The sequence below is a fragment of the Phoxinus phoxinus genome, assembly GCF_949152265.1.
Source record: "Phoxinus phoxinus genome assembly, chromosome: 16".
Taxonomy (NCBI): Eukaryota; Metazoa; Chordata; class Actinopteri; order Cypriniformes; family Leuciscidae; genus Phoxinus; species Phoxinus phoxinus.
In genome coordinates, this window is record NC_136891.1 from 27514088 (window position 1) to 27540262 (window position 26175).

Consider the following 26175-nt stretch of genomic DNA (forward strand, 5'->3'; position numbering starts at 1 on the left):
GGCCTCCCCACCGAGTCTCACCTCAGCAGATGTTACAAGGCCAGGGTTCTGTAGGTGATGCAGAGAGGCCATCTTGAAAGCTCTGCGAGCTCTCTTACCCTTCTTTTCCATCTGCACTAGAGTCACAGAGGGAGGTTGACTCAGTCACAGCACACTTCTCAAGCTGTATCAGCAGGAGTCTTCTCCCACTCATCTTCCCTGACTGACTTGAAGCTGTTAATGGAAACTTTTTCTCTCTTCTGGTGGCATGGAGCAGGTATGCATGTACTGTACAGATGTTATTATGATTGCAGGTGATAGATCCTCCTGTGCACTTTCCTTGCCACTGCAAGGTTTTGATCGCTTTGTTGTACACAAAGCGCTACTGGTTTTGGACGAAAGCTGTTCCTAAGCAGCAGTCCCTATGATGAAAGAAAATTGCTACTTGCCTCATGGAGGCTTTGCGGCATGTCAAATTCTTCATGTGTGATCAGTTCAAGGCGTTCTCACTCCCACACACTGTTTTGTTTGGTGGTAGGGAAGGATCAAGAACGCCATTGTTGGTGACTGTGAATAAGTGTTTGAGAGAGTAAAGAGGATAGTTTTAGTGTATTTTATAGTGTAATTTTGGAGTGTATGTTCAATATATATATATTGTATATAAACTCGAAAAATTTGAATATCGTGCAAGAGTTAATTTATTTCAGTAATTTAACTTAAAAGGTGAAACTAATATATTACGGTATATAGACTCATTACATGCAAAGTGAGATATTTCAAGCCTTGATTTTTTATAATTTTTTGACAATATTCTAATTTTTTATTTGGGGTTTTCATAAGCTGTAAGCCATAATCATCAAAATGATAACAAATAAAATTTTTTTTGTAAAATATTAGTTTCACCTTTTAAGTTGAATTACTGAAATAAAAACTTTTGCTCGATATTCTAATTTTTCACGTTTCACCTGTATGTATGTATGTATGTATGTATATATATATATATATATATATGTGTGTGCATGTATGTAGGTATATATTAGGATTGTCAAAATTAACACGTTTATTTAATTAACGCAATCAATTTTTTCAGTTTAACGGGTTAAAAATATTTAACTCAATTAACGCAGCATCTGTTTTTCCCTGGCATCCTTTGGGTAGCGTTACATTATTTGATGACGCTTCCATTCATTCAAGAGCTATTAAACCATTAAAGCGCAATAAGATGCAAAAAAACTAAAATCTGTACTCTAATCTGTCTCTGAAGCAGGTCCCTGAAACACACGCACAGAATGGCGCTTCAGACAAGCCAGAGCTGCATTGATTACTCTTTCACGCTTGAACGGACAAAAACACACAAAGTTATGCCAAAATCCCTGTTATTGGAGAGTACTGTCGTGTGCGTCAGATATTAAAGTGACAGCAGCCTAATAAACCTGCTGCTGTCTGTGTCATTAATGTTAATCAAAGAACAAAAGAGAGAAAATCACTCACTTTGTGCATTTTAGCAAGGCGGGTAGAAATCAAACAGTCTGACTGGGCCAATGGAAAAAAAAACGTATCGTTGAGCCCTGATATTAAAGGTATAGCGGAGGATCTTTCATAATTTTAGAAAAGACCCGCCCTCTCCAATTTTTTTAAAAATGCACATGCGCAACACTCTATTTGCTCCCGAGAGGGAACGCCTACTAGCAGTGATTTTAAATGGATTTCTCCAAATAGCATGACAAACTTTACCTGTCTAGTAGAATTTTCGCGACTGCGGCATCAGTGGGAAGCCCAACCTGTGCTTTTAGCGCACGCCAGCGTGTGAACGGCCGTACGTAAACATATCACCAGAATAATTGACACTTCGGTGGACCAATAGTATAGGCTACCCACCCGGAAAAAGAAAATCCTCCGCTATACCTTTAAAGGCACTGTTACAGTCGGTGGCTGTAATGAAGCGTACTACGAAGGAGATCCTCAAAATAAATCTCTAATCAAAATAATAACTAGGAGAATAACACAAACACACTGACTTCAAACAACAACGCAAGGAACAGACTCAGAAGGCTTAAATACATACAGTAAACAAAAAGTAAACAAACAAACTCAAAATGTGACCGGTACATCTAAATGTGACTTTATTACAATGGGTTTCTGTGAATTTTTTTTTAAATTCACTTAAATTAAAAGTTAAATGTAAAAAAAAAAATACTGTCTCTGTTTTTTTTACATTATTTAGGAGATTCAATGTGAAAAAATATATATAATATAAAAATGTATTTAAAAAAATTATTGTTAGGTGTGATTAATCCCGATTAATCCCAGAAAAATGTGCAATTAGCAATTTTTTTTATCAATTGATAGCACTGATATATATATATATATATTGCACACACACATAAATGCACACCCTGCCATTCAAACGTTTTTAAAAGAAATGCTCACAAAGGCTACTTTTATTTGATTCAAAATACAACAACATTTGTAATATTATTAAATAATGACGTGGCTGTATTGGTGAAATCATACATAATACTGATCAAAGTAACAATAGTGAAATCAGGGACAAATCCCACCTTCCCTCTGTTGTACTGGACCGCTGGAGGGTGAGATACAAAGAGGATAAAAACACCTTTCTTCTCTATGGATCTCTCTTTCTCTCGAAGCCTTTTCCCCGGGTCAGACCGCTGGGGGCCTTCCTCAGTGGCCTGCAGGAAGTGTGATAAGATGCCTCGTCACCACGAGGTGTGGAAACCACTGGGCCCTAATTGTTGCCTCCTCCAGGGTCAGATTGCATGTCTTCCCTCTGTATCTCCTCCATCATGCTAGATCTGAAAGAAGGAGCTGAATGTGTAATAGCATTGTCCTTCAGGAAAAGGATGCTCTGTGAGTAGGGAAGCTTTTTTGCAATGTGTTGCTTTTACCCCCCTTTCTCTGTTCATCCCTCAGACTCTGCGTGAGCTCCCCACTGTTTTATGAGTCCAGTGATATTTGATGTATATTATTGAATATTTTTCTAGCTGTGCAACCACTTTGATAAGGAATGAGGGTCACTGAAGTAATAGTGGGTTTGCATTTATACATGTAGGTCATTGGAGCTGTACAGTAGTTTAGGCACTGGTTTGAATCCCATTGCCTGATGTGTTGTTGTTTTTTTGCAGTATTTTTTTAAGCTTAAGACTTAGTTTTGAATAAATGCATAAACTTGTGTTTTTTTTAATGACGAGGGGGTAATTGGCTCTCATGAAACATTTAGGAGATTTGACTCAATTGACTCTTAGTTGACAAATTACAGAATCACCTTTTAGAGATTTGCTTTAGTTAGTGTATAGCTTCTTTCATTCTACCTGATTGAGTCTGCTTCAGGCCTGAGCCTGTCACATTTGCCACAGATTTGGGAGTTTTTGCGTGAGGGCGAACAAGTTCCCCATGCGTATTCATTTTTTTTAAGTTAGTTATGTAAATTTGTCGCACTGACCAACAGAAAGCTGCTTGGTTTGAAAGTGACTTTTGTGTGAGCTTTGCTTCATACATCACTGCGCTATTGGCAATAGACAATGGACCTTTTAATCACGCTGAAATTTCACTATTGTGACTGCAGCTTTAGATCAACTCATTAAAAATAATTGGTTTGTGAATCAGATTTTTTGCTGCATTTGTATTTTAGTCCCATTCCATTTTCAGGAGCATTGATACATTTATATTTTAGCTAATTAATTATGAATTATTTATGAATATTAGCATTATGTGTTTTTAGACCTGCCCCAAAATCTGCTCTCCGGCTACCCTTACAACTTAACCGCTGATACCCCCAGCTGGAGAGCGGGGATTACAGCTGCATAGTGGCACCCAAAGCTGGTGGAGAGCCTCCACCCATTACACCCCTCTCCCCCCTTTAGATTTATTTACACAAAGCCAGCTGCTGTATGATATTGGCTCAACAGAAATATTACTTCCCTCCCCTGTCAGATTTCATCGACATGCATTATTGACAGACTGGCATATGGGCCCAGAGGAGCAAAAGTGCTCCCTCTGAAATGGCTGAGACTGGGCCATTTTTTTTTTTTTTTAAATGAGATCACACTAAGAGCCGTTTGAAATGTGTTGCCTAGCTACAAAGCCCATAAGAACACATCAGTAATAGTGGAAGTGTTTGATTTCCGCCCTACAGCCTTCAACGTGTTATACTGTATATAACCCAAATGTGAATAGATTGTTAGCTTTGGTCCTCAAATACTCATGCATACTTTGTTGCTAGAATTACATATGTTTAATCTGCAGCTGGAGGATGAGGAAACAACTGTTTAAATTTAGTCAAGTAACAAAGCTTTTATCCTATTTTACTAAAGAAATAAGCCATGAGAGGCTGTGCATTGCAGTAATTTTAGCTTGAGTAAGGCATGTTCTGTGGCATGATTATAGACACTATTGTTCAATAAATAGTTACATTTGTTTGATTAATAATAATCATATTGATTTTATTAAGAATCATAATAAACAATCTTCCACAAATTAAATAGATCATTAACTTTACTGTAGGCTATTTATTTATGGTTTCCAATAAGCATATTCATATAAAATGTGTGCGCAGTTATAGCTTTGATTGTGGCTAACCCAATCAAAATTTAGATTCTGTTTTATTATGGATTGTAGCTATTAATGTATTGATATGAATTTGTATTGATTATCATTTTTATATTGTATAATATTGATTAGTATAGTTATAATCTAAACTATTTATACTGTAGATTATTACATATATTAATAGTTTTTATATTATTATATTTTTACTATTTTAAAAAGTAATGTTTCAGTAATAATTTAATAAATATATCTAATGAATCCAACCTGGTTCAGTTATGTTATGTATTTCTGAAAACATGCTTTAGACTGCATATTGAACAATTGTATTTGCTTTTGTTTGATTGGCAGTTTATTCAAAGCTTTATCTCTCTCATAGACCTGATGGTGTTTACAGCAGTGATTCAGTCTGCCTTTGAAAGAGTCCTGGGAGATCCTAGGAAATTATTGATGACAGAGCAGTGTTGGGATTGATTGTTAAGTGGGCAAATTTGTCTTGCATGAATTCGCTCCATTAGCCAGCTCATTCACCATCTGGCCCAGGGCGGGTGCAGACTGCCGGGGGGTGTGTGAAGCCTGGCATACGGGCTGGGTGTCCTCACCAGCTTCACCCACTCAGCCCTGAGGGCACCCCGTCTGACCTGTGGATTGGCCCGTTTTTACCACCTCCTGAGAGGTCACAAGAGGGACACCCAAAATGTAGCACTCTGTTCAATAATGCAGGTCAGCCATCTGGTTCTGGTGATTTATTCTCAGTAAAGATGTCACAGTTCTGTTCTGCAGATGTACCCATTTTGACTTCACACTTTCGCCTGGTGCCAGGCACCTGTGAAAATCCTGTGAGGGGGAAGAAATGCACAGATGCTACCTGATGTTGCAGTGTGTGAATGTGCCTCGGACCTCCTGTATACAGGATATGTGAAGATACTGTGTTTTGCCTCTATGGTTTTGCTAGGCTGACAATTTAATGAAGTTCATTACTCAATGTATTAAATCGAACCTTGTATTCTGTCATATTTAACTCTGATTCAACCCTTTAGGTTTCACTGAAAGATCAGTGAGATTGTTTTAAACTAAGAGACATTTCAAGGATCATAAAAAAAAGTTTTGGATCAGTTGCCTTTACAATATCTTAGTCTCAGATGAAGTTTTAACAGCATTGCAGTATTTAACATTTTGTATGTAAAGGAGGATGTCAGAATGAACACAGATTCTGGGGACTTAAAGTCAGTGCTGTCATTTGTGACCAAAGTCTTAGCTAAGGTGTATATCTCACAGTCTGACGCAAAAGATAGTGGATGTTGAGCAGTCGGTATGTTCGCTCATTAAAAATTCTTAAAATGCATATGTTCACTTGCTGAAACTGTCATTATGTTTTCTCCAGTCTTAACCCAACATAAATGGAGAGTGAAACTGCATGACAAATGATAACAAATGATCCCAGATGCATCTCAAACTTTTGAACGTTTGTACAGTGATGTTTTAGTGCTTAAAGGGGTGGTATAATGCCCTTTTCACAAGATGTAAAATAAGTCTTTGATGTCCCCAGTGTGTATGTGAATTTTAACTCAAAATACCCCACAGATATTTTTATATAGCATGTTAAAGTTGTCACTTTTTGAGGGTGAGCAAAAACGCACTGTTTTTGTGTCTGTTCCTTTAAATGCAAATGAGGTGCTGCTCCCAGCACAGGAGGCGGAGCTTCAAGAGCTTGTGTCCTTTTACCTTACACACACACATGCACTGGAAATTTCAAGCACTTTTTTGCCTTTTATGTTCAAACCGAAGTCAGAAAGATGGAGAGACTCAAGAAGAAGTTACAACATTTCTGAATGGTTAGTTGGTGAATTTATGCTACATAAATGTGGATGTGTAGTTATCTTCTAGTCATTGATTAGCATATTCTGTCTTGATAATCTATAAATCGTGTTCCGGGGGCGGGGTTTATGTACATTTTAGGATTCATGATGTCACTAACCCAGGAGGAATGTCGTGTAGTCCCTACCAGCCGTTTGTTGTAGTCCTTAAAAAGATATTTCTTTAAAAGAAAATATCTCTCTTTGCTTTGAACTTTGAGCGTTGCAACTTTGCAGATGTTGTTTATGCTCAAACTGAAACATTACACACTAACTAAAGTTAGTAAAGTGAAATCATATTCAACCACCCCTTTAAGTCATCAGTGTCTCAAAGCACAGAGAATCAAGTCCCTTGCCTGTACCCAAATGTGTATCCATGATATACTAACTCATAGGGAACTAGTGAGACACAGCATACAAAAACAGGAATTTAGGGCAAATGAAGACTGTAAATTCAAACAAACTTGTTCATAGTCTCACACCATACATATTTGATTTGTGGCCTTAATGTGACCCCACTCCAGTGCATCACACTCCACTGAAATCCACACTTACCTCACTGACCAAACACACACCTACTGACATCATCGTTCACTTACCCTTCACATTTCAGAGCATGCACACACAATACCGAATGTGTGTTTATACAGGACTCATCTTGACATCTAACCTCTAAAAACATACAGGACCCTCACGGTTCCCAGTGGTCCAGGTCACATGCCAGGGGCCGTTCAGCTCAGTGTCACTCGCAGTCGTGTGTGTAATATGTGAATGTGCTACCCAGGGGGGTTGTGGAGGATTGTGTTGTGATGTGGTCACCCCCTGCCAGGCATTAAGGGGCAGTGCTGTGGAAACAGAGATGGAGAAGATCAGGGTTCAACAGTCACATTTTGAGATTGTCCTCGAGATACACATATCTGAATGATACTGTTCTCCTGTTCTACGTCTCTCTTTTTCTCTCTCTCTCTCTCTCTCTCTCTCTCTCTCTCTCTGACGCTCACTGATCTGACATCTCTGGGCAGCAGATGCCCGCTATTAAATGCATAAAAGAGCTCTTGAAGTATAATTGGATGTGTTTACAGGGTTTTGTCAATCTGACACTGGAGTTTTGGTGGTTAATTCTGCCTGGTTAAAGGGCCTTAGTGCCGCCCGTGTGCCGAGTCGTCTGATTGTAATGTGTTTAGAGATGAGCAGACGGTCTGCCATAAATTGCATCAGTGATTTATAGAAAAGGCCGTGGGAGGGTCAGTATTCACTGTACTCTGGAGCCGGTGTAAGTGCGTCTGTGTTAGAGCGGAAACCTCTGACATGTGCATCAGATTGTGAGCTGATGGCTCTGATCCAACCCCTGATGAGCTGCCTTGCTGTCTGCTGTCTTCATAGGCTGCTACCCTCAAACACTCTGTTCTAATCTATTTAACGTGACATTAGCTAAACTTCTGTGAAATTTCGCAGACAGGGTTGTAGTTATGCAGGAAGTACCGCTTCTAAACCAAGTATAATATACGCCAAGAAACCAAGAAGTATAAACCAAGTTCTAAACCAAGTATACGCTTCTAAACTTTTTGTTTTCAAACCAAGCAGGTTTATATTGGTTCAGTTCAACAAAATTGAATCCAATGCGAAGTCCACGGGGTGGAACTTTTTGCCCGTGTCCCTAATGTGAAATTATCTACCTGATCTCACAGGAAAACATATCTGTTATGAGGTGGCGTATGAATTTGTACAAAAACGTATGATTATCAGAAAAAAGTATGCATGAAGGTCCCCCCTCCCTCAACATACCAGTCACTGGGCAATAAGCAGATCGCACGAAAACATACAAATGACATTGTTTAAATTCATGTGAATTGGCCACCAAATCGCCAAAATTTGAAATAGTTACTAATTGCAATGAGAATAGTGTTGAAAAATACAGATGTACAGATTTTTATTTAGATGACTGCGTTTTGCTTTGAATTCCGTGTACAAAGGTAAATATGATACACACATTTGTGTTACACACTGTGAAATCTCATTGGCCACATGCATAACTGTACATTACAAATATTGCTCAAATGGCTGTGTGGAAAGATGATTTGTTTATCACTGGAAGTTTGTCATATTATTTCTATTTAGGACATGATTTTTGGTGGCATCCTTAGTTATAACGCTCACAGTTGCTAAAAAACAAATGCAATACTAACACCAAACACTAAAATGCAAAATTCTATTTTTTGTCAGTATGGAATAATACATTTGTAGTGCTGTCTTGAATTTAGGATGTCTTATGGAAGTTGAGCAGTCGGTCTCAACCAGGGGCCTCAACAAACTTCCAAGGGTGTCACAGGATGACTTTATATTGTGTTGGCCAACAAGACATTTTTATTCAAAGGGTTGAAAATCACTGAAATAGAGTAAATATTGGAACTGTTTGGAACAACCTTATTGTACTGGGTTATCAAGTTTATTATGAGCAGTGTAGGATAAATTTAGAAAAGTGAATCTTGCTGTAATCTTGCTTTATGGGGTAACTGGATATTACTTAAATATGAGTCCCGAGGACACCAATCTCTGTGATAAAACACTGTAAACTGAATTCAAAAAATGACCCTGACCACTATTTTTGTCTGAGCACTTTGAGGCATATACCTGTCAGTCGTTTTGAGCAGCCAGGTTAGCTGTCATTCGATTTGGAGGACGGGATTTTGTACAATGGTCTAATTCAGTGGCGGTCGCAAGTTAGTGAAGCGACTACCGTGTCCTTTTAGCACCTTTAAAACAAGAGAAATAACAGTAATTGGTTTACTTTATAGCAGTTGCTTTTTTACTGTCGTGTTTCAAAGACCCAGTTGCAGCTCAGTCATCTCCATGCAGCAAATATATAAGAAATAAAGACTTGTTTTCAGAGAATATATTTTGAATTAAGTTTATTTCCTTAACCCTCTGGTAAACAGTTTTTTCCAGTTTTATAAAGTTTTTGTTTAAAACAAGAAAGAAAACAACTATTTGCCAGTAATAGTTCTTCTTTCTTCTTGTTTTAAAAAGGTCTGCCATTGTTCCCCCTTGACGTGCCCTTGAAGACGACAAAGCAATCGCTTGAACTTTCTGCTCAGATCTTCTTTCCGTTTCATTTTTAGCAGCATCCTCACTCCCTTCAGTTGAGCTCGTGCATTCGGTATTGTAAGATTATCTACGTTTCTCAGTCCCCGCAAGCGGAGGCATCCGATACACAATATGTGCTCTAGATTCAGCTGGAGGCCATTTCACTTCCATGGCTGAAGATTTGTAAGTGTATTAGTCACACTTGGGTTGTAGATCTGCGCCTCTTCCCAAGACTATTCACTCTGCGAGGCCGCTCGGGGGTGATTGTGTTTTCCAGTAATGTGTTGGATAATCCTAATACTGGAGTTATGTTGAGGATGTGTGCCAGGGCCAGGACACTGGTGCATAGTGCAGATCTGTCCAGAACAGACTCGACTCGGCCAGCACGCTGCAGATGGTTGATGTAGGCCGCCACTCCTAATGAGTTACGACAAAGAAAGCCCCGGTCTCAGCGTGTACTTTCTCTCTCGCTCGCTCTTTTTCTCCTCCTCCTCTCTTCCTTAAGCAGATTAATTAGCAGCACTTTCCCTTATCGGCCAAGAAAGTGCTCTCACTAAGTCCTCGGGGAGATCTCACCAGGGAGGCACAGTCGCTGCCCAGCTTTTCTGCTCTTCACTGTGTTTATATGCCTGTGTGAGTGTGTTTGTGTGGGTTGTTCTGTATATTTAGACAATATTGAGACTCTATGAAGCTGCATTTGCATAAGCAGTACTTTCAGTACTATTGCAAGTATATCATAAATTAATACATCAGTGTAACGGAGTGAACAATGTACACCATTCATGTCTGTTTTGGTAAAGCTTTCCAAAATTTTGGGATTATTTCGCTTGCATTTTCTGTGGAATTTGCTGTCAAATCTTTTGAAGGCAACTTTCTATTCACAATCAGTGCTGGTTTGAATAGCATTGTGCATATTATTGCCTACTTATCGTGCTGTTTTTATGCTCAGTCATTCTAACACTTTCAGGGGAATCTTTGGGCATTCAAATGCACCTTACACACCAAGCCTTGATTTTTTTTATGCACTCTAACGTAAAACAAATGAGATCAGATGGAGCTTTGAAATGAGATAAACTCCAAGCATTCACATTTTTTTAAAACGCAGGTGAAGACATGTCTTAAGTTTTTGAGTTTAGCATAATACAGTACTCTTATTTTTGTACATAAATAGCTTGCCTATAAATTCTTCTTCTGTCTTGTATATGGAAATGCACAGGCAAAACATGTAACTGCCGTTGTTCCACTTTAGCTCTGAACCAGCTTATCATAATTATGACATAAATAGCAGTCTGTCTTCACGGTGCACACTGGACTAACTTGAAGCCAGATCAAGGTCATTCTCATTTCAGAACGTTCCCTCTTCCTCTCTCCCTTCCCCCATTAAACTAATTAATGTTTTATACTGGTCTCTTTAATATTAGCCCTAAATAGTGCTGGTGTTTGATGTTTAAATCCAGTCGCCAGGAAGTGTAAGCTAAGCATTTCATCAGCGCCACAGGGCTTCTTTAGCCCCAGTAGTGCAGGTCTCAGTGTGAATCTATTGCTTTAGATATGCCTCTGTAATCTGCTGTGGGGTGGGAGTGAAGGAGGGGGCAGGAAGTATGCTTCATATTTTCATATTTTTAGAAGGAAAATTAGGCTTGTTGCGGGCTCTTGAGCTCTTCTATCAATGCATGAGCTGGTGTGAAGAAGGGTGAGGCCACTGAAAAATCTATAAATCATTATTTTACCTTTCTTTCTTGTTTCTTTAGGCTCCGCCCTTTAATATCATCCGCTCCCAAGAAGAAGAGGACAGCAGCCACACCGGTAGGTTAAATGAGGGCCTTTGCTGTTAATGTTTGTTAATAATACGTTTGATTTTCCATTCAAAGATTATTTTCCATTAGACAGAGTACACTGTAAAAAAATAATTGTTGGTTTAACTTAAAAAAAGTAAGTTACCTGGTTGCCTTAATTTTGAGTTCATTGATATGAAAAATGTATATATTAATACAATCAGGCGGATTGGTTTAATAAATAGAAACTCGAAATATGTCACCTGAACCACATTAATTATCTAAGCTGTTTTGACAAAAGAAAAAAATAATGGAAATCATTTTTTACAGTGTAGTAGTCTTGCATTATGGTAAAAAAAAAAAAAAACGTTCTTCAAATATTCATAGACCTAGCAATATGCAACATTTAGTTAATGTAAGTGTTAGTATAGTTTTAACATGAAACACGTCAGCACCTACCATAGTTATTATTTTGCAACCCATTTAATTGGACATTAAAAACTAAATATGCCAAGAATTTCCTTTTCTCTTTTTGAACTATGCGCCTCATTTCTAACCCAAGGCTCTTGTGTGATTACTGAATGGCATCTCGGTGCAGAACTGTTTGCGGTCTGTTTTCTTGTTGACCCAATGAGCAATATTTCAGCTTGATAGAGGTCAAATCAAATTTGCTTGACTAACCCTACTTGACTTCAGTGGTAAATCAATCACGATAATCAAATTCATCATAGCTAAATGTCACGGCAGTAAATAGCGAACCAGCATATTTCACAATATGGGGTAAATATGGCATATACATTTAATTGAAAGTCAATATCTGTGGTAATGTTCAAGCCACAACATTTGATGGATTGGCTTTTCTAGGTCTTATTGTCTCTCTTCAAAATGGTCAAGCTTGAATAAGCAGAAATGTGGTCTGAAGTCAACCATACGAAAGTGCATGCACAAATAGACAAATTTGCTGTGGCAAAAAAGCAAGTACAAAATGACTGCAGGGGTCAATAGGGAAGCTTCCCGATGTCCCATCCAGGTTGTTACAGAGATCTTCTGAAAAAAGATCAGTGTTGTATAATGCAGTGTGCTTTTATCTGCGAGATTCAGAATTATGGAACATTATTCAGAAACATTAGCAGTTCTCCCCTTTTCCCCCACAAAACAAGAACAAGCAGAGCACTGTTTCATACACAAGGGGTTTTAGTTCAGATGTGGCAAGGAACCGTAAAATGAAATATAAGTACTACACAGAAAAGTGCTGGAATATTATCTCAAGTTTTCTAAATTGTCTTGTTCCTAATGAGATCATTAATGCCCCAGCCCAGATTCTCCAGCCATCAGGCCTCTGCATGTCTCTGTGATCCCAGCCTGGGTTACTCACTCAGGGTGTAACCCACAGGTGAGCTGCAGGGCGTCTTTTAGGCGTTTGCCAAGCTTGGCAGTCCCTATTACAAGATCCCCGCTGCTGCTGTTTCCCCTTTACTGGCGCCGCCTGAAGAGCGGCCTCGCGGTACAGCGGCAAGTCTGTGCTATAATTACCACTGAGACTTTCATGCTCTTCCTCCGTTTTTCACAACATGATAATTGATTTAGGCCTCTGCTTCCCCTGAGCTGTACTTCCTTATACAGATGCCTGCTGGGAGATGTAGCCCTGAATCTTTTTTTTTGGGGGGGGGGAGGGATTTAATCTCTGTTTGTGCCTCGACTGTGATGTGAAGAATCACTATTTTTAGTTATTTTTTTATTTTTTTACTTCATTGGAAAGATTGTGGAGAATGATAGTAAATTATTATGGGGAGTGAAGGGAGAATGGAATCAGCAAACATTGCAGGCCAGATACAAATCTGTATTTCCTTCATGAGCACCGTGATTGAAAGTGTCACATGCACACATGTGGTAACCATCACACTATGGTGCTGACTGTATTAAACATTATTATGGAAATTATTCATGAAAAAGAGGAGAAATGGGATCAGGACCTGTTGCAAGCCAGAAATAAACCTGCATTTCCCACATGAGCACCAAGATCGAACATATCAGATGCATGTATTTAGCACCGCAATTTAGAATGTTAGATGTACAAGTGATATGTGCATATCTTAGCATCTGCACTTCAGAACCGAAAATAATGGAGATTATTAGAAAAGAGAGAAGGAATTGGATCAGGAAATTTTGCAGATCAAATTCAAACTGGCATTACCCACATAAGCACCGCATTTTAACGTTTTAGATGCATATTTAGTAGCCACTGTACCATGGTACCAACCAAAAAAGTATTGATATTATGTAGAATTCAGATTTTCAGAGTTTGGGATAGGATTGTGAATTTAGAAACAAATATAGTAAATGTGGCAATTGATGTTTGTTGTTCTAAAACATTGCTTGGTTATTTTTTAGGTCACTGCCAACATCACCACGATGCTGCCTCCTGCAGCCCCAGAGCCCCCTCCGGCCCCCACCCCTCCCCCCATGTTGGAAATTGGGCCTGTAGCATATGAGGAACCCGCAGAGGAAGAAGAGGAAATTGAGGAAGAGGCGGAAGAGTCTTGCGTTAGCGCCATGGAGCTGATAGGTGGAAATGGTCAGTATGTCACAGCGGATTGTAGCCTTGTCACTGACAATGATAATGAAGTCACGGCTCGAGGGTTCAGTGATCAAGGGTTTCCCAGATTAGTTCCAAGGCCTGGCTCTTCATCTTGACAAATTGTGTAATGCTAAGTGGGCTGTAACTCTCTAGCATTCGTGGCAGACTGCATTTGAAGTGTTTATCATCTTGATAAACTGCTCCGATCCCGTCTCCTCTGCAAGTCATACATCTACAAATACTTGCTTATCACAGAAGTGTCCTGGTAGCAGTCTACCATCTAATCTAATCTTTACCGGTGACTTTTTCACCATTTATCCCGAGACCACAGAATTCATTCAAACTTTTGTCTTTACAGATTACGGATGTGAAGCTGAAGAAGAGGAGGTTTTTTAGACTGATTTTGTCTGCCCACCTGACCTGTCCTTCCATTACCCTGTACAGTGAGGAGAAGAGAATTTAAGGCACATTTGAGACGCCTATAATGTGCTGCGCATTTACGAAAGGTCACTCTCCCACAGTGCATTACATATGACTGGTTAAACTGCAGCATCTGTGTGACGAGTGAGCTACTACGGAAGAAGGTGGCTGGCAGCTTTAGACTGAAGAACAATCAGTGCATAAAATCATTTTAGCACTTATTAGCACCATTTTAGCCAATGTTTCACTAAGAAACAGGAAGGACTGAAGCAGTTTGCTGAGGATCTCAGAGAAGATGTTTCACAGGTGCAGTAGGAGCTGAACATGTGAAAATACTGATGTCGGCTCAGCTTGTTAATAATGTTGGATGCATTGTGGAACAATGTACTTGCGATTTTTTTACACTTGTTGTACCACATTTATTGTACATGTATAGTAAGAAGCTGTAAATATATGTCACTGTGTTTAACTTTTTATTTTTAAGCTATTTAATGCTACATATGTCTGTATATATGTATATGTGACAGTATTTTGTCAAATGCACTGTTATATTTCCTAATTCCATGAAAAGTAAATGTTTTCTGTGTTGGGTTGTGATACATAAAATATTAATGTGTAATATACTGCAGTGTATTGTACAGAAAGGTTATGACCCTCGTTTGTATCTGTTTTCATTGAATACTATTGTAAAATGTAGATTTTAGAGTACAGATCTGTGATTGGAAACTAGTGACTAGAACAATGTAATGTATGTGAATAAATTCACATTTGTTCAGAATGTTTTATGATGATTATATGATGCTTTTTGCATTATTTTTGAAGTTTTAAAGCCCCCGTCCTCATTTATTGTAATTGACTGAAAAAGAACGACCACCGCATCCCTCAAAAGTTTATACGGGATTGGAACAACACGAGGGTGAGTAAATTATGACTTTTGTGTAAACTAATGCTAATAAGGGTTAATTTCTTCATATATATTTTCCCTTTCTGGTTTGTTTTTCATGTCAAGCAACTACTGTGCCTCTTACAGCAGAGATTCCCAAGCGCTTTTCTCAGCCAAACCCCTTTGACATAAAATATTTACTTGAAGTACCCCCCAAGAGTTTAAGTTAATATTTCAATAATTTACATATTTGCATGTTTACAGTTATCTAATGTTGAATATTAGTCGCATGACATGCATGTAAACAAAATATTTCACCTCTTTTATTAAGTGTTTTATTTAGATTTAACAGTTTTTTTTATTATTTTTATTGATTGGCTGATTGATTATTAGCTTTTTATCAACACACTCACTCTAGTTTGGGCAACCAAACCAATCTTCCAGAATAACAGCCTAAACTCTCCTTCCCAAAAGCTACACGTCTGTGATACAATCACAAACGTCTCAAATCAGATTTGTTCAGGAGTCATGGTCGAGGTGGTTTAGAACTGCGATTCATCAGTTTCCTGAATTTCATTATAAGAATAGAGCAGTCTTTGTGCAACTATGATCTGAGCATTCAAGAACCACAAAAGCTGGAACATACAAATCCCATTTTCATTTGCGAGCCCTGTAATGGCTAATGATATAGATTTTACGAGTCTGAGGTCAGGCGAATGCGTTGGGCTTTGCCTGTGGCTCATATACCCTGACAGAGCTCATCATCAGATAGCTCATTATTAGAAAAGCCTCCAAAGAGAACCATTTACCCCTAAATAACCATCAGCCTGGCGAATTCATACACGGCAGAGCCCTACCTGGAGGTTTAAGATTCCAGCATAGTCTAACAGTCTGTGTTTGCGTTTGAGAGTATGAAGAAACTGCAGCCCATTTAACCCGCTCTGGTGGTCAGACTGAAGGGTAACAAGACACTATAATAGTCTACTTCTGCAGTTCTGCTGCCTGTCACTCACATCTGATTTGATTTGTCCACAGACGCAGGCTCAGGGTGCCCTGATACTTCAACTGTATCAGGTTCAGTTCTTTCAAAGCATTGTGTTCAAATTGCTTCCCACTCTGTCTGGCTGTAGACCTACTCTGGTTTCAGTTGATCTGGTATATTAATCACACAGTCTTCTCAGAGCAAGGTCAACACTGTGATTTTAACATCCTATAGATAACCGCAAGCAACCGCTGGACTGGATTTCATAATTACCGGCCCAAATTGAAGTTAGTTATGTTACCGTGCACCTTATTAAAGAGAGTTGTGCTCATCAACTTTTTATGCTTACTTTTCTAGACAACATGCGCTTGATGGATGATAAGGCAACGAAAAAAAATCCCATATTTTTGCATAAAAGGAGAAACCTGAGCTGTAATAAACCGTCCTCATTCATTGTTATTGACTGACAAAGAACGACCACCGCTACTTTTGTGTTCCACTGAAGAAAGAAGGAAAGTCATACGGGATTGGAACGAAATGAGGGTGAGTAAATGATGACAGAATTTTGACTTTTGGGTAAACTAATGCTTTAAATTGTGAATTTAGGGTTAATTTCTTCATATATATTTTCTTGTTTATTTTTCATGTCAACCAACTACAACTACTACTAAAGGTAAAATTTCTTGTTTAATCTAACTACATGGTTACATTTCTTAAGTTTGATTTGTCTCTCAGTTCGTAAAAACTAACATAGAATGCAGTTTTTCTACCTAAAAGTACCTCAAAAGGCAATTTAGGTAACTTTTTACAGTTCAAGTTACCAACAAGTTTTTAATTAAGGGTGCACTTAGTTCATGTTTTGCTGGACGATACGACAGTCATACTGACACTTAGTGGTGTGGATGTAGCATCACGCAAAAGCTTTTCAGAGAGTACTGGAGAGTTTTCACTCAAAAATTCAAATTCTGTTATCATTTACTCATGTAGTTGTGCAAAACCTGTATGAACACACAGGAAGATATTTTGAAGAATGTTGGTAACCAAACAGATCTCGGGCACCATTGACTACCATAGAGCAAAATAAAACAGATTTTAGGCTACTTATGTGACTGGGGTCTTATTAAAAAGTACTATTCAAACTTTTTAATACACAGTAAAAAATGTGGCTGCGATTAGTTGAAATTTGTTGAGATAACTTAAATATCCAACTTAACTAAACTAAAATTAACTGAACTTAATATTTTAAGTCAAGCATGAACACATACTTTTTAAAGTTGGAACAATGTTGGATTTTAAGTTGTGATAAATAATCGCAGCAATTTTTTTTACTATAAGGAAGAAATTACTGAATGCCACTTTAAAGGGATAGTCCACCCAAATTATGAAAAAGAAGATATTTTGACATAAAAATATCTTCAAAATATTTTCTTTTTCACAGAAGAAAGAGAGTTGTGCATGTTTGGAACAACATGGGGTGAGTAAATATGATATAATTAAAATGTTTGACTTCATTTTAATATACATGTTTTAACAAAAATATGTGCTTTGTTAAGGGATGAATTGAAATGACTCTGTCGTAATCAACATCATGCCGCAGATGCTGTTCGCAGACATTAAGTGGAAAATAATGGATGATAATGTCTTATGACACTCATTAAGATACAAAGATGGTTGTGATGAATAAGTGATTAATACGGTCCCTTTAGGTTTCAAAGCAAATGCAACAATTCATGCTGTTTGCACCCTTCCTAGTCTCAGGCTGTTTTGAGTTGCTCTTGGCCTTGAGCTATGGCAAAGCCTGTGGATTGTGCATAATCGTTTTCTTGTGTACCACAGGCCAGCTGTGTCCTGGAGGTTCAGGGTAGATAGCTGTGTGATTTATACAATGTGACTGTTCTCCTGTATGCTGTGCGCTGGCAGATAGCTCATCTGTCTCTTCTGACTGTGGTCACTCCACTGGACTCAGGTGAGAGCAAACATCACCTCATTGATCTTGTTGACCCGGCCAAACCAAGCGTATACACCTCAAAAGGGGGGAAAAACAACAACGCGCTGCTTTTAAATTGTTATATGTAAACATGCACTAAACATGGCTGTTGATGAGCATCTTGCGCTGTTTAAAAAAAATGCTATTTGTGCCAATATATGTTTTTTAATTTACTTTTATTTTAAAGCTGCAGTCCGGCACTTTTTTGGGTTTAAAAATATCAAAAAAGACGTTTTTGAAAAAAAACGTAACCAGCCAGTGTTCAAAACGATCTGCTTGCCTTACCTCGATTCAAAACGGTAAGCTTGTAATAATGATTTTAATTCCAGTGGTACTGGTGGATTTCCGCGGGAATTTCGAGCATGTCTTTGCGTCATTACGTCACTTCTGTACACAGAGAGAAGGAGTCCCCGGCTAGTCGGCTATATAGCGTGTGTGGATGATGGTGGAGATTTAGCTTAGCACTTGGTATGGCGGATCCCGAAAGTTTAAAGCGACATCAGTGACAACTGGAGATTCACCAGTTGTAAAACACAAAGACTTCGGACTTCAGAGTGGCTACAGAAAAAATATATTTTTCACGTTTTGACGTGATATAAGCAATCGTTAGATTTAATCAGCATGATATAGCCTACTGCAATGCTTACCCCCACCCCCCAAATTTGGTCAGAACAAACGTGAATGTTACTTACTTGTTCAGATGACATTTACCGATGAAAATTCTAATGTTGACACTTTCAAAAAGTATACTCTGAGATTGCTGATGACAGTAACGTTACAGTATCCACAGCGACGCGGCAGCCTCAATACATTGTGTTCATCCGCGCTGTTTCATGCCGATTTACTACCCACGCACAGTTAATAATTCCGCGAATAACTGCAATTGCAGATTTCTAACAGAGATGGCGACAAAGAGGAAAAACGACGGACTGCAGCTTTAAGAGGAAGCTGAATTTAGTTGTATAGATGTAAGGAATTGATATATTGAAATGTTGCCATGATCATGGGATAGAAAAAGGAAAAAATATATCTTACACAGTTATTGATAGTAAATTCCACATAAATTAAAATGATCGTAACATTTTTTTCACTTCATAAATGCCTTTATAGATGCGTAAATATTGCAGCATTATATATAAATGTAAAAACTTCTAAACTTGCAATATGTATTACAATATTTAAGGAATCATTGATGACAGGCTGTTGAAATATAAAAAAATAAGAGTGAGCTACTTTTAAATAATTTGGCTCATAATCAATTATTATAATCACGCTATAATTACTCAAACTTTCAGGGAAAATGTTTTGTAGATCTGTAAGTTATTGTTTACATAACTTGAATTTGTAGAAAAAAAAATGCTGTTTGTTTTGTTTGATATTGTCATTTAAAGTCAAACGTACAACTTTTGACACACTGTAGCTAATCCATGTCAGTTTCAAAACAGTCGACCAATCAGAAGAAGGGGTGTGGCAACAAGCATGTGTAAACAGTAGCTGCTGTTCATCCATTTCCATTTTATAAAATTTTTTGCTCCTGTCTCATAAGTGTTTTTTTTTTGTTTTGTTTTTACTGTTTTCACTGCATCTTGCATTTTCAAATGAAAGAACACATTCTGTGTGCATTTTTGTCATGTTTTCCATTTGTAATAGCAAAACTGCAAAAAATTATGCATTTTTAATTCTCCTATTTGTTGTCCATTTGTCCTCTGTCCTACTCTTCATGTCTCTCTGCATCTCTCTGAGTTATTGCAGACTGAACCAGAGATATATGCGACCTATCTCTATCTTTTCCTGCAGTGCACCAATTATGTAACCGTTCAGAGGTTGTCCCACGCAGGCACACAGAGATGCTGTCACGTCTCCAAATGATCACTGTCTAGTAACAGTACACTATGTAGAGAACATCCTCGGCGCTTTCATTCCCTGCAGAGTTGTCTTGTGCGGTTGCCTGCTAAATTTACCGTGCTTGCCGTGATGGGGCAGCTCGCCATATTCTGCTGAAGTGAGTCCCCTCACTGCTCAGCTGTTCTGGGAGACAGTTTAGCTGAAGAAGACCCCCATCCTCTGTACCTTCAAACTCAAAGCCCGATGTCCCACATGCCTCTTAATTATGCACAAAAACCCAACGGTGCGAACAATAGAATGGAACATCCACATTAAGAGGTATAACACACCGTAGCCATGAAGAGACAAACTCGCCAGGGCCCCATTCAACGATCTATTTAAACACAACGAGCCCGAGCCCAGCCCCCTCTGAGCCATCTGCTGCTCCGCCACTTGTGCACACTTCTTAAGCCCAGACATTTATTCTCTTCTAGTTGTTTTTAATATAACCTTTATTTAACCAGAGTGCCTAATTACTTTCTCATATTTGAAGCAAAAGGTGAAGGGCAGTTTATTGACAGAGTGACATGTGACAATGTCATTGCACACTGAGGCATGGTTGCATCATTTTAAAGGTATTCATTAGAAAAAATGACTGTGAATGACTTGTCAGCCAAGCTTTCCACATCTATTTTTGCACCTATTGCATCAAATTATATTTTGGTTGGTTTCTCTCATAATGTGTATTGTTGACTCGTCTTTTATTCGAATGATGGTTAGATGGTTGAATGGTTTTGTCTTCAACTGCTTTTATTTGTAATTAAAATATTAATATTTTATTTAAAATCAAAATTAATAGGCCTATGCAGTATTTGTATGAGTATATTAATATTATTAATATTTTGTTTTACCACAATGTAGACATGGTTCACTTTTCTAAATTGCAGTTGGTGTCCATTTCATTCATTGACATGCCACAAATATAAAATGTAATAAAATAAATTATATTGGAATTAGAATTAGAATTATGGGTAATACTTTATTTTGATGGTCCACTTTAGACATACTAGCTATAAGTAACTTTGCAACTACATGTCATCTAACTCTCATTAAAGTATTTGTAGACTGTCTGCTTAATATCTCTTTATTTTGATTGTCCCCAACAGACATTCTACTGACTATAAGTAACTCTACAACTACGTGTCAACTTATTCTACTTACCCGAATCCTAACACCTAAGCCCAACTTAACAGTCTAGTACTAATATTCATGTACGGTAGTTGCAAAGTTACTTATAGTTATTAGAATGTCTAAAGTGGACCATCGAAATAAAGTGTAACTGAATTATATTTTATATCTTTGGATATCTGAGACCCCAAACGGAAGTAGGCTAATGTAAATAAAAAAATATAGCTTGCTGTTGCATTGAAATTATGTGTATGTTTTCATAAGAAATATGACAAACCATGAAGCATCAACCTAAAACTTTAAGTATATTTTTTAGATCTAGCAGAATGACTTTGGAGTCCCAAACAGAATGAACCTTTTACTATAGTGTACCATCTAGCAGCAGCATCTGTGTGGGAAACATTTTCGGAAAGTCCCATTCCTCTGTCATTATATCATGACACAATTTTGCTTTTGATCATGAAAGCCTACAGCAATCTCTTCACCATCAGACACTTCACTTGTAGTCTGTAAATGATACAGTGGTGTATTCATCACAACCTCAAACGTAATAAACGAGACAAGGTATCCATGAAGAGACGTGACAGTACATGCCTGACACGCTACTGAGAACACGTTTTACAATTCAATTCAATTCAATTCAAGTTTATTTGTATAGCGCTTTTCACAATACATATTGTTTCAAAGCAGCTTTACAGAAAATGCATTTCAAAAATGTACAAACAAAAATACAGTTAGTTAATCATAAATTTAGGGCATAACATATCGCCGGCGTTGGGTCGTCTCTTCACAGGCGTCGAGTCGTCTCATCACAGGCGTTGGGGCATCTGAAGTCTCCATGAGAGGCTGGATACATAACTGGAGCTGACGAACTCTATTTGAGTAATCTCGGGACAGGCTTTCCGAGATAACAACAAAAAAGGCAGATGGGAAATAATTAGCATAGCTGCTGTTCATAATATGAATGCATTTGATCTGATTTAACTGTAGTATAAAAGGTATGAGATGCATTATGTGAATGCTTGGCTAAAGAGATGCGTCTTTAGTCTAGTTTTAAACTGGGAGAGCGAGTCTGAGCCTCGGACAATATCAGGAAGGCTATTCCAGAGTTTAGGAGCTAGATGTGAAAACGCCCTCCCTCCTTTAGTGGACTTAGATATCCTAGGTACGACCAGAAGCCTCGAATTTAGCGATCTTAAAGAGCGCGATGGATTGTAGGGCGATAGAAGATCCCTTAAATACACAGGAGCTAAACCATTTAGGGCTTTATAAGTCAGTAACAATACTTTGTAATTGATACGGAACTTAATAGGTAACCAATGTAGAGATGATAAAATTGGCGTTATATGATCATATTTTCTTGACCTAGTAAGAACTCTAGCAGCTGCATTTTGGACTAACTGTAGCTTGTGTACGGAGGATGCAGGACAACCAGCTAATAAAGCATTACAGTAATCTAGTCTCGAGGTCATGAATGCATGAACTAACTTTTCTGCATCAGAAACTGATAGCATGTTACGTAGCTTAGCAATGTTTCTAAGGTGGAAAAAGGCTGTTCTTGTGACATTTGAAATATGATTTTCAAAAGACAAGTTGCGGTCTAGTATGACACCCAGGTCTTTTACTGTATAGGGGATAAAGTAACAGGACGTCCTTCTAGATTAAGGTTGTATTGTAAGAGGTTTTGTGGGCAGTTTTTTGGACCAATCAGTAATACCTCCGTTTTCTCTGAATTTAATAGAAGAAAATGACACGTCATCCAATATTTTATATCTTTAACACACTCTGTCATTTTAGATAATTTAGTGTTATCATCTGGTCATGATGAAATATATAATTGAGTGTCATCAGCATAACAGTGGAAACTTATTCCATGTTTTCTTATAATATTACCAAGTGGCAGCATATAAATTGAGAATAGCAGAGGGCCTAACACAGATCCTTGCGGCAATCCATAGTTTACTGACGTTATCTTTGATTTTTCCCCATTTAAATGGACAAAGTGGTAACGGTCTGATAGGTACGATCTAAACCAGCTTAATGCCTGTCCCTGTACACCAGTGTAGCTTTGAAGTCGATCTAAGAGTATTTTATGATCTATAGTGTCGAACGCAGCACTAAGATCGAGTAAAACTAGTATTGAGATACAGCCTTGGTCAGAAGCTAAAAGTAAATCATTTGTAATTTTAACGAACGCAGTTTATGTGCTATGATGTGGCCTGAATCCTGATTGAAGCATCAAGTTATTTGTTTTTATAAAAGAAAGCCTGTAGCGCTACTCTGCGAAATTTCGCTACCAAAATTGATTAATTCCAATAGGAATCAGTGCGATCGGGAGGTGAATCTGAGGTCTCGCACATTTACAGAAAATATCTTACTTCCATGTTGAAAAATATTGCGTTAGGACGAAAAAGTTCCCAATGTAGATTTTGCTCATTTGCAAGTTGGTCACTTGAGTTCAGCGCTGACCAACAGAAAGCTGTATGTTTGAAAGTGACTTATGTGTGAGTAATGCTTTATAACAAATCTAACTATACATTTCAAACCAAGCAGGTTTTTTTTGTTGTTGTTGTTGGTCAGCCTAGCCTAGAAATTCACGTGAACAATTGGAAACCTTTGCGAAAAAACCCTTATCACATGGAATCCTTTTGAAACGACTGTATTTCAACCAGAGAGCTTGAGTGTCCTAACCATACTAGTCTTGGACCACAGAGAAGTCAGACAAAATGAATAGTCTGATATCCAAAGTAAACTCACACAGACAGCACTGCTCAGTTCCAGACACATTTCTCTAGCTCAGAGTGCATAGGAAGTCATGCGTTTCATTCTATAGAGTTGTAGCACACTTCATTTAACCTGACTTTTGAAACGGCATAGATGCTCAACGAACTTCCAATCAGACTTAATTGTCTCACCCACTCGCATACAGTCACGCTTGGTGCTCGGTGAGATACTCAAGTGCACTGTTGACTCACAACATTACATTAAAATAAATGAACATGAAAGTAAATACATCTGACAACAGACATGCTGTATTAACAGACTGGTGCTTAGCTTCTGCAAGACGAACAGCAGTGAAGCGTATTCCTCGGTTAAATTAGAGACTCTCTCAATATCTTTCAACATGGAAGTAAGACATTTTCTGTAAATGTGCGAGACCTCAGATTCATTAGCCACTCTAGGTTAATAACTAGAAGAAAAACGAAGTGTAGTAAAGGTAAAACTATTTGATATGAAGAAGGGATGCCGTGCCTGTTTGTTGATCTATTGTTTTTTTTTTTCATTTTTGTATGTTTTACTCAGTCTCATATGACACACATCCATGAATTAGACATTCGTTATTGTGTTCATACTCACCACTTCATGTCCCACCATTTATTATAAATCTCTGGACACTGTAAAAGGTGATCAGTTGACTTAACTTTTTTTTTAAAGTGACCCCAAAAGAAACCCATTGCATTAAAATTCAGTAAATCTTGAAATCTTGCAATTCAATAAAAATAAAATAAAAATCTTGTTTTAAATTTTCATTCGAGACACAATGCATTTGTAACGTTATACAAAGTTGTCTATAGCTGTGACCAAATATACACACATTTTCACATGATGTCTATGTGATTTTCACTATGGAGTGAATGAGTGAACAAGGACACAGTAAACATAAAATCCCTCTTTAAAACTCCCTCTCACACACCTCGTGAGTTCAGCAAGTTCAGCCATTACAAACATGAGCAGAGGCAAAATTTCCTTGCTGACAGCTCGCAGTTGTTATATGAGAAAGTCTGCTGACATTGTGTTGATGTTTACATCATTACTGTAGTACACTGGGTATTGACTATACTCTCTGAACAAACTGAACAGATTATATTACTTAAAAGATGACAGTGCAGACAGTCTAAAACAGAAGATTTGAAAACCAAATCTTTGTGAGAGACTATATATGTGAAGGCACACTATAATTACACCCATGCCTATTTTAATGTTATAATGTAATTAGACTTGCTGTGTCCATGTACACATAAAAGCAGTAAAACTAGCTCAATTAAATACTCCCACACTGCCACACACTAGCAAAAAAGGCTCAAGTGCTGATAAATGAATGTGAATGATAGCCATGTGTGCACCTTTCATCTGTAGATGTGGTTAAACATGCTATTTTTCATAGTTATTTATTACCCTCTCCTCTGTCCCCAAAGAGTCTAATCCGGAACAAATCACCCATGGCCTTTTCATTTAGCGTGTTTACAGGGTCATAACGTTCAGTAAAGGTGCTTCATTTTTACAACTTTGCCTTCTGTTTCGTTGTTCCTAAAACGTTGTGATGATCACAAATAACCCGCTTGTTATGGTTCATTCCATCCCAGAAAATTGCTGGAGCCTTTTTCACGGTTTGTTGAAGATGTGTGCAAATAATGGACATGCGTGCCGGAGGTATGAAATAGCTGTTTTTTGGGTTGTTCTTGTCTTGTTTGACCCGTAGGGCAACCCAGACACTCAAAAAGCATAATTATCATCTTCTTCTTGTCCAAATTAGTCTGCATCATTGAGTGTGAATAAAAGCCTCTCCTTATTCCACGGAAATTATTTTTTATATCAAAGCAGCTCGTGATATCACACGACTTGTGTTAATAAAATGAATGAATAACAATAGAAGGACACAGTTAAAGCGTAACAGGCGGCCTGCATTAATCATGCCACTAAATAACAAGAACACTAGATTTTGCTGAGAAATGTATTGAGGGTTTTCACTACACGTCATCAATCCGGAAGTCGTCCATTTTTGAGGCACTGAACGTAAACAATGCCACTGAACTGAACGGACTCGCAAATTTGGTTGATTATTGCTGCTGAAAAATTGACTAGTTTTGGTCTGTACTAATCGGTCGCACCGGGAAAAAACATTTAGAGTTCTATAGACTGTCAAAAGTTAAAGAGAAGAGTGCAAAAAACTAATGAAAGAAGGCGTTTGTGGTTGAGAGAGGTACAGCATCAGTCCCATGTGTAAATGAAGCGTTGACTATGGCTAAGATGTTGACGTTAACTATGGCTACAT

General features: G+C 38.0%; 1 protein-coding gene across 1 annotated transcript in view; it reads left to right on the forward strand.

The window, feature by feature from the left end:
- The window catches only part of brf1b (BRF1 general transcription factor IIIB subunit b), a 58973-nt gene extending 43921 nt beyond the window's left edge, over nt 1-15052 (forward strand). Inside the window, exons 17-19 of the mRNA XM_079639139.1 lie at nt 11237-11291; nt 13652-13835; nt 14197-15052. Of these exons, the coding sequence (XP_079495265.1) occupies nt 11237-11291; nt 13652-13835; nt 14197-14234 (277 nt within the window). The 3' untranslated portion in view covers nt 14235-15052. The remainder of the gene's footprint in view (nt 1-11236; nt 11292-13651; nt 13836-14196) is intronic.
- Nucleotides 15053-26175: the final 11123 nt, after the last annotated feature.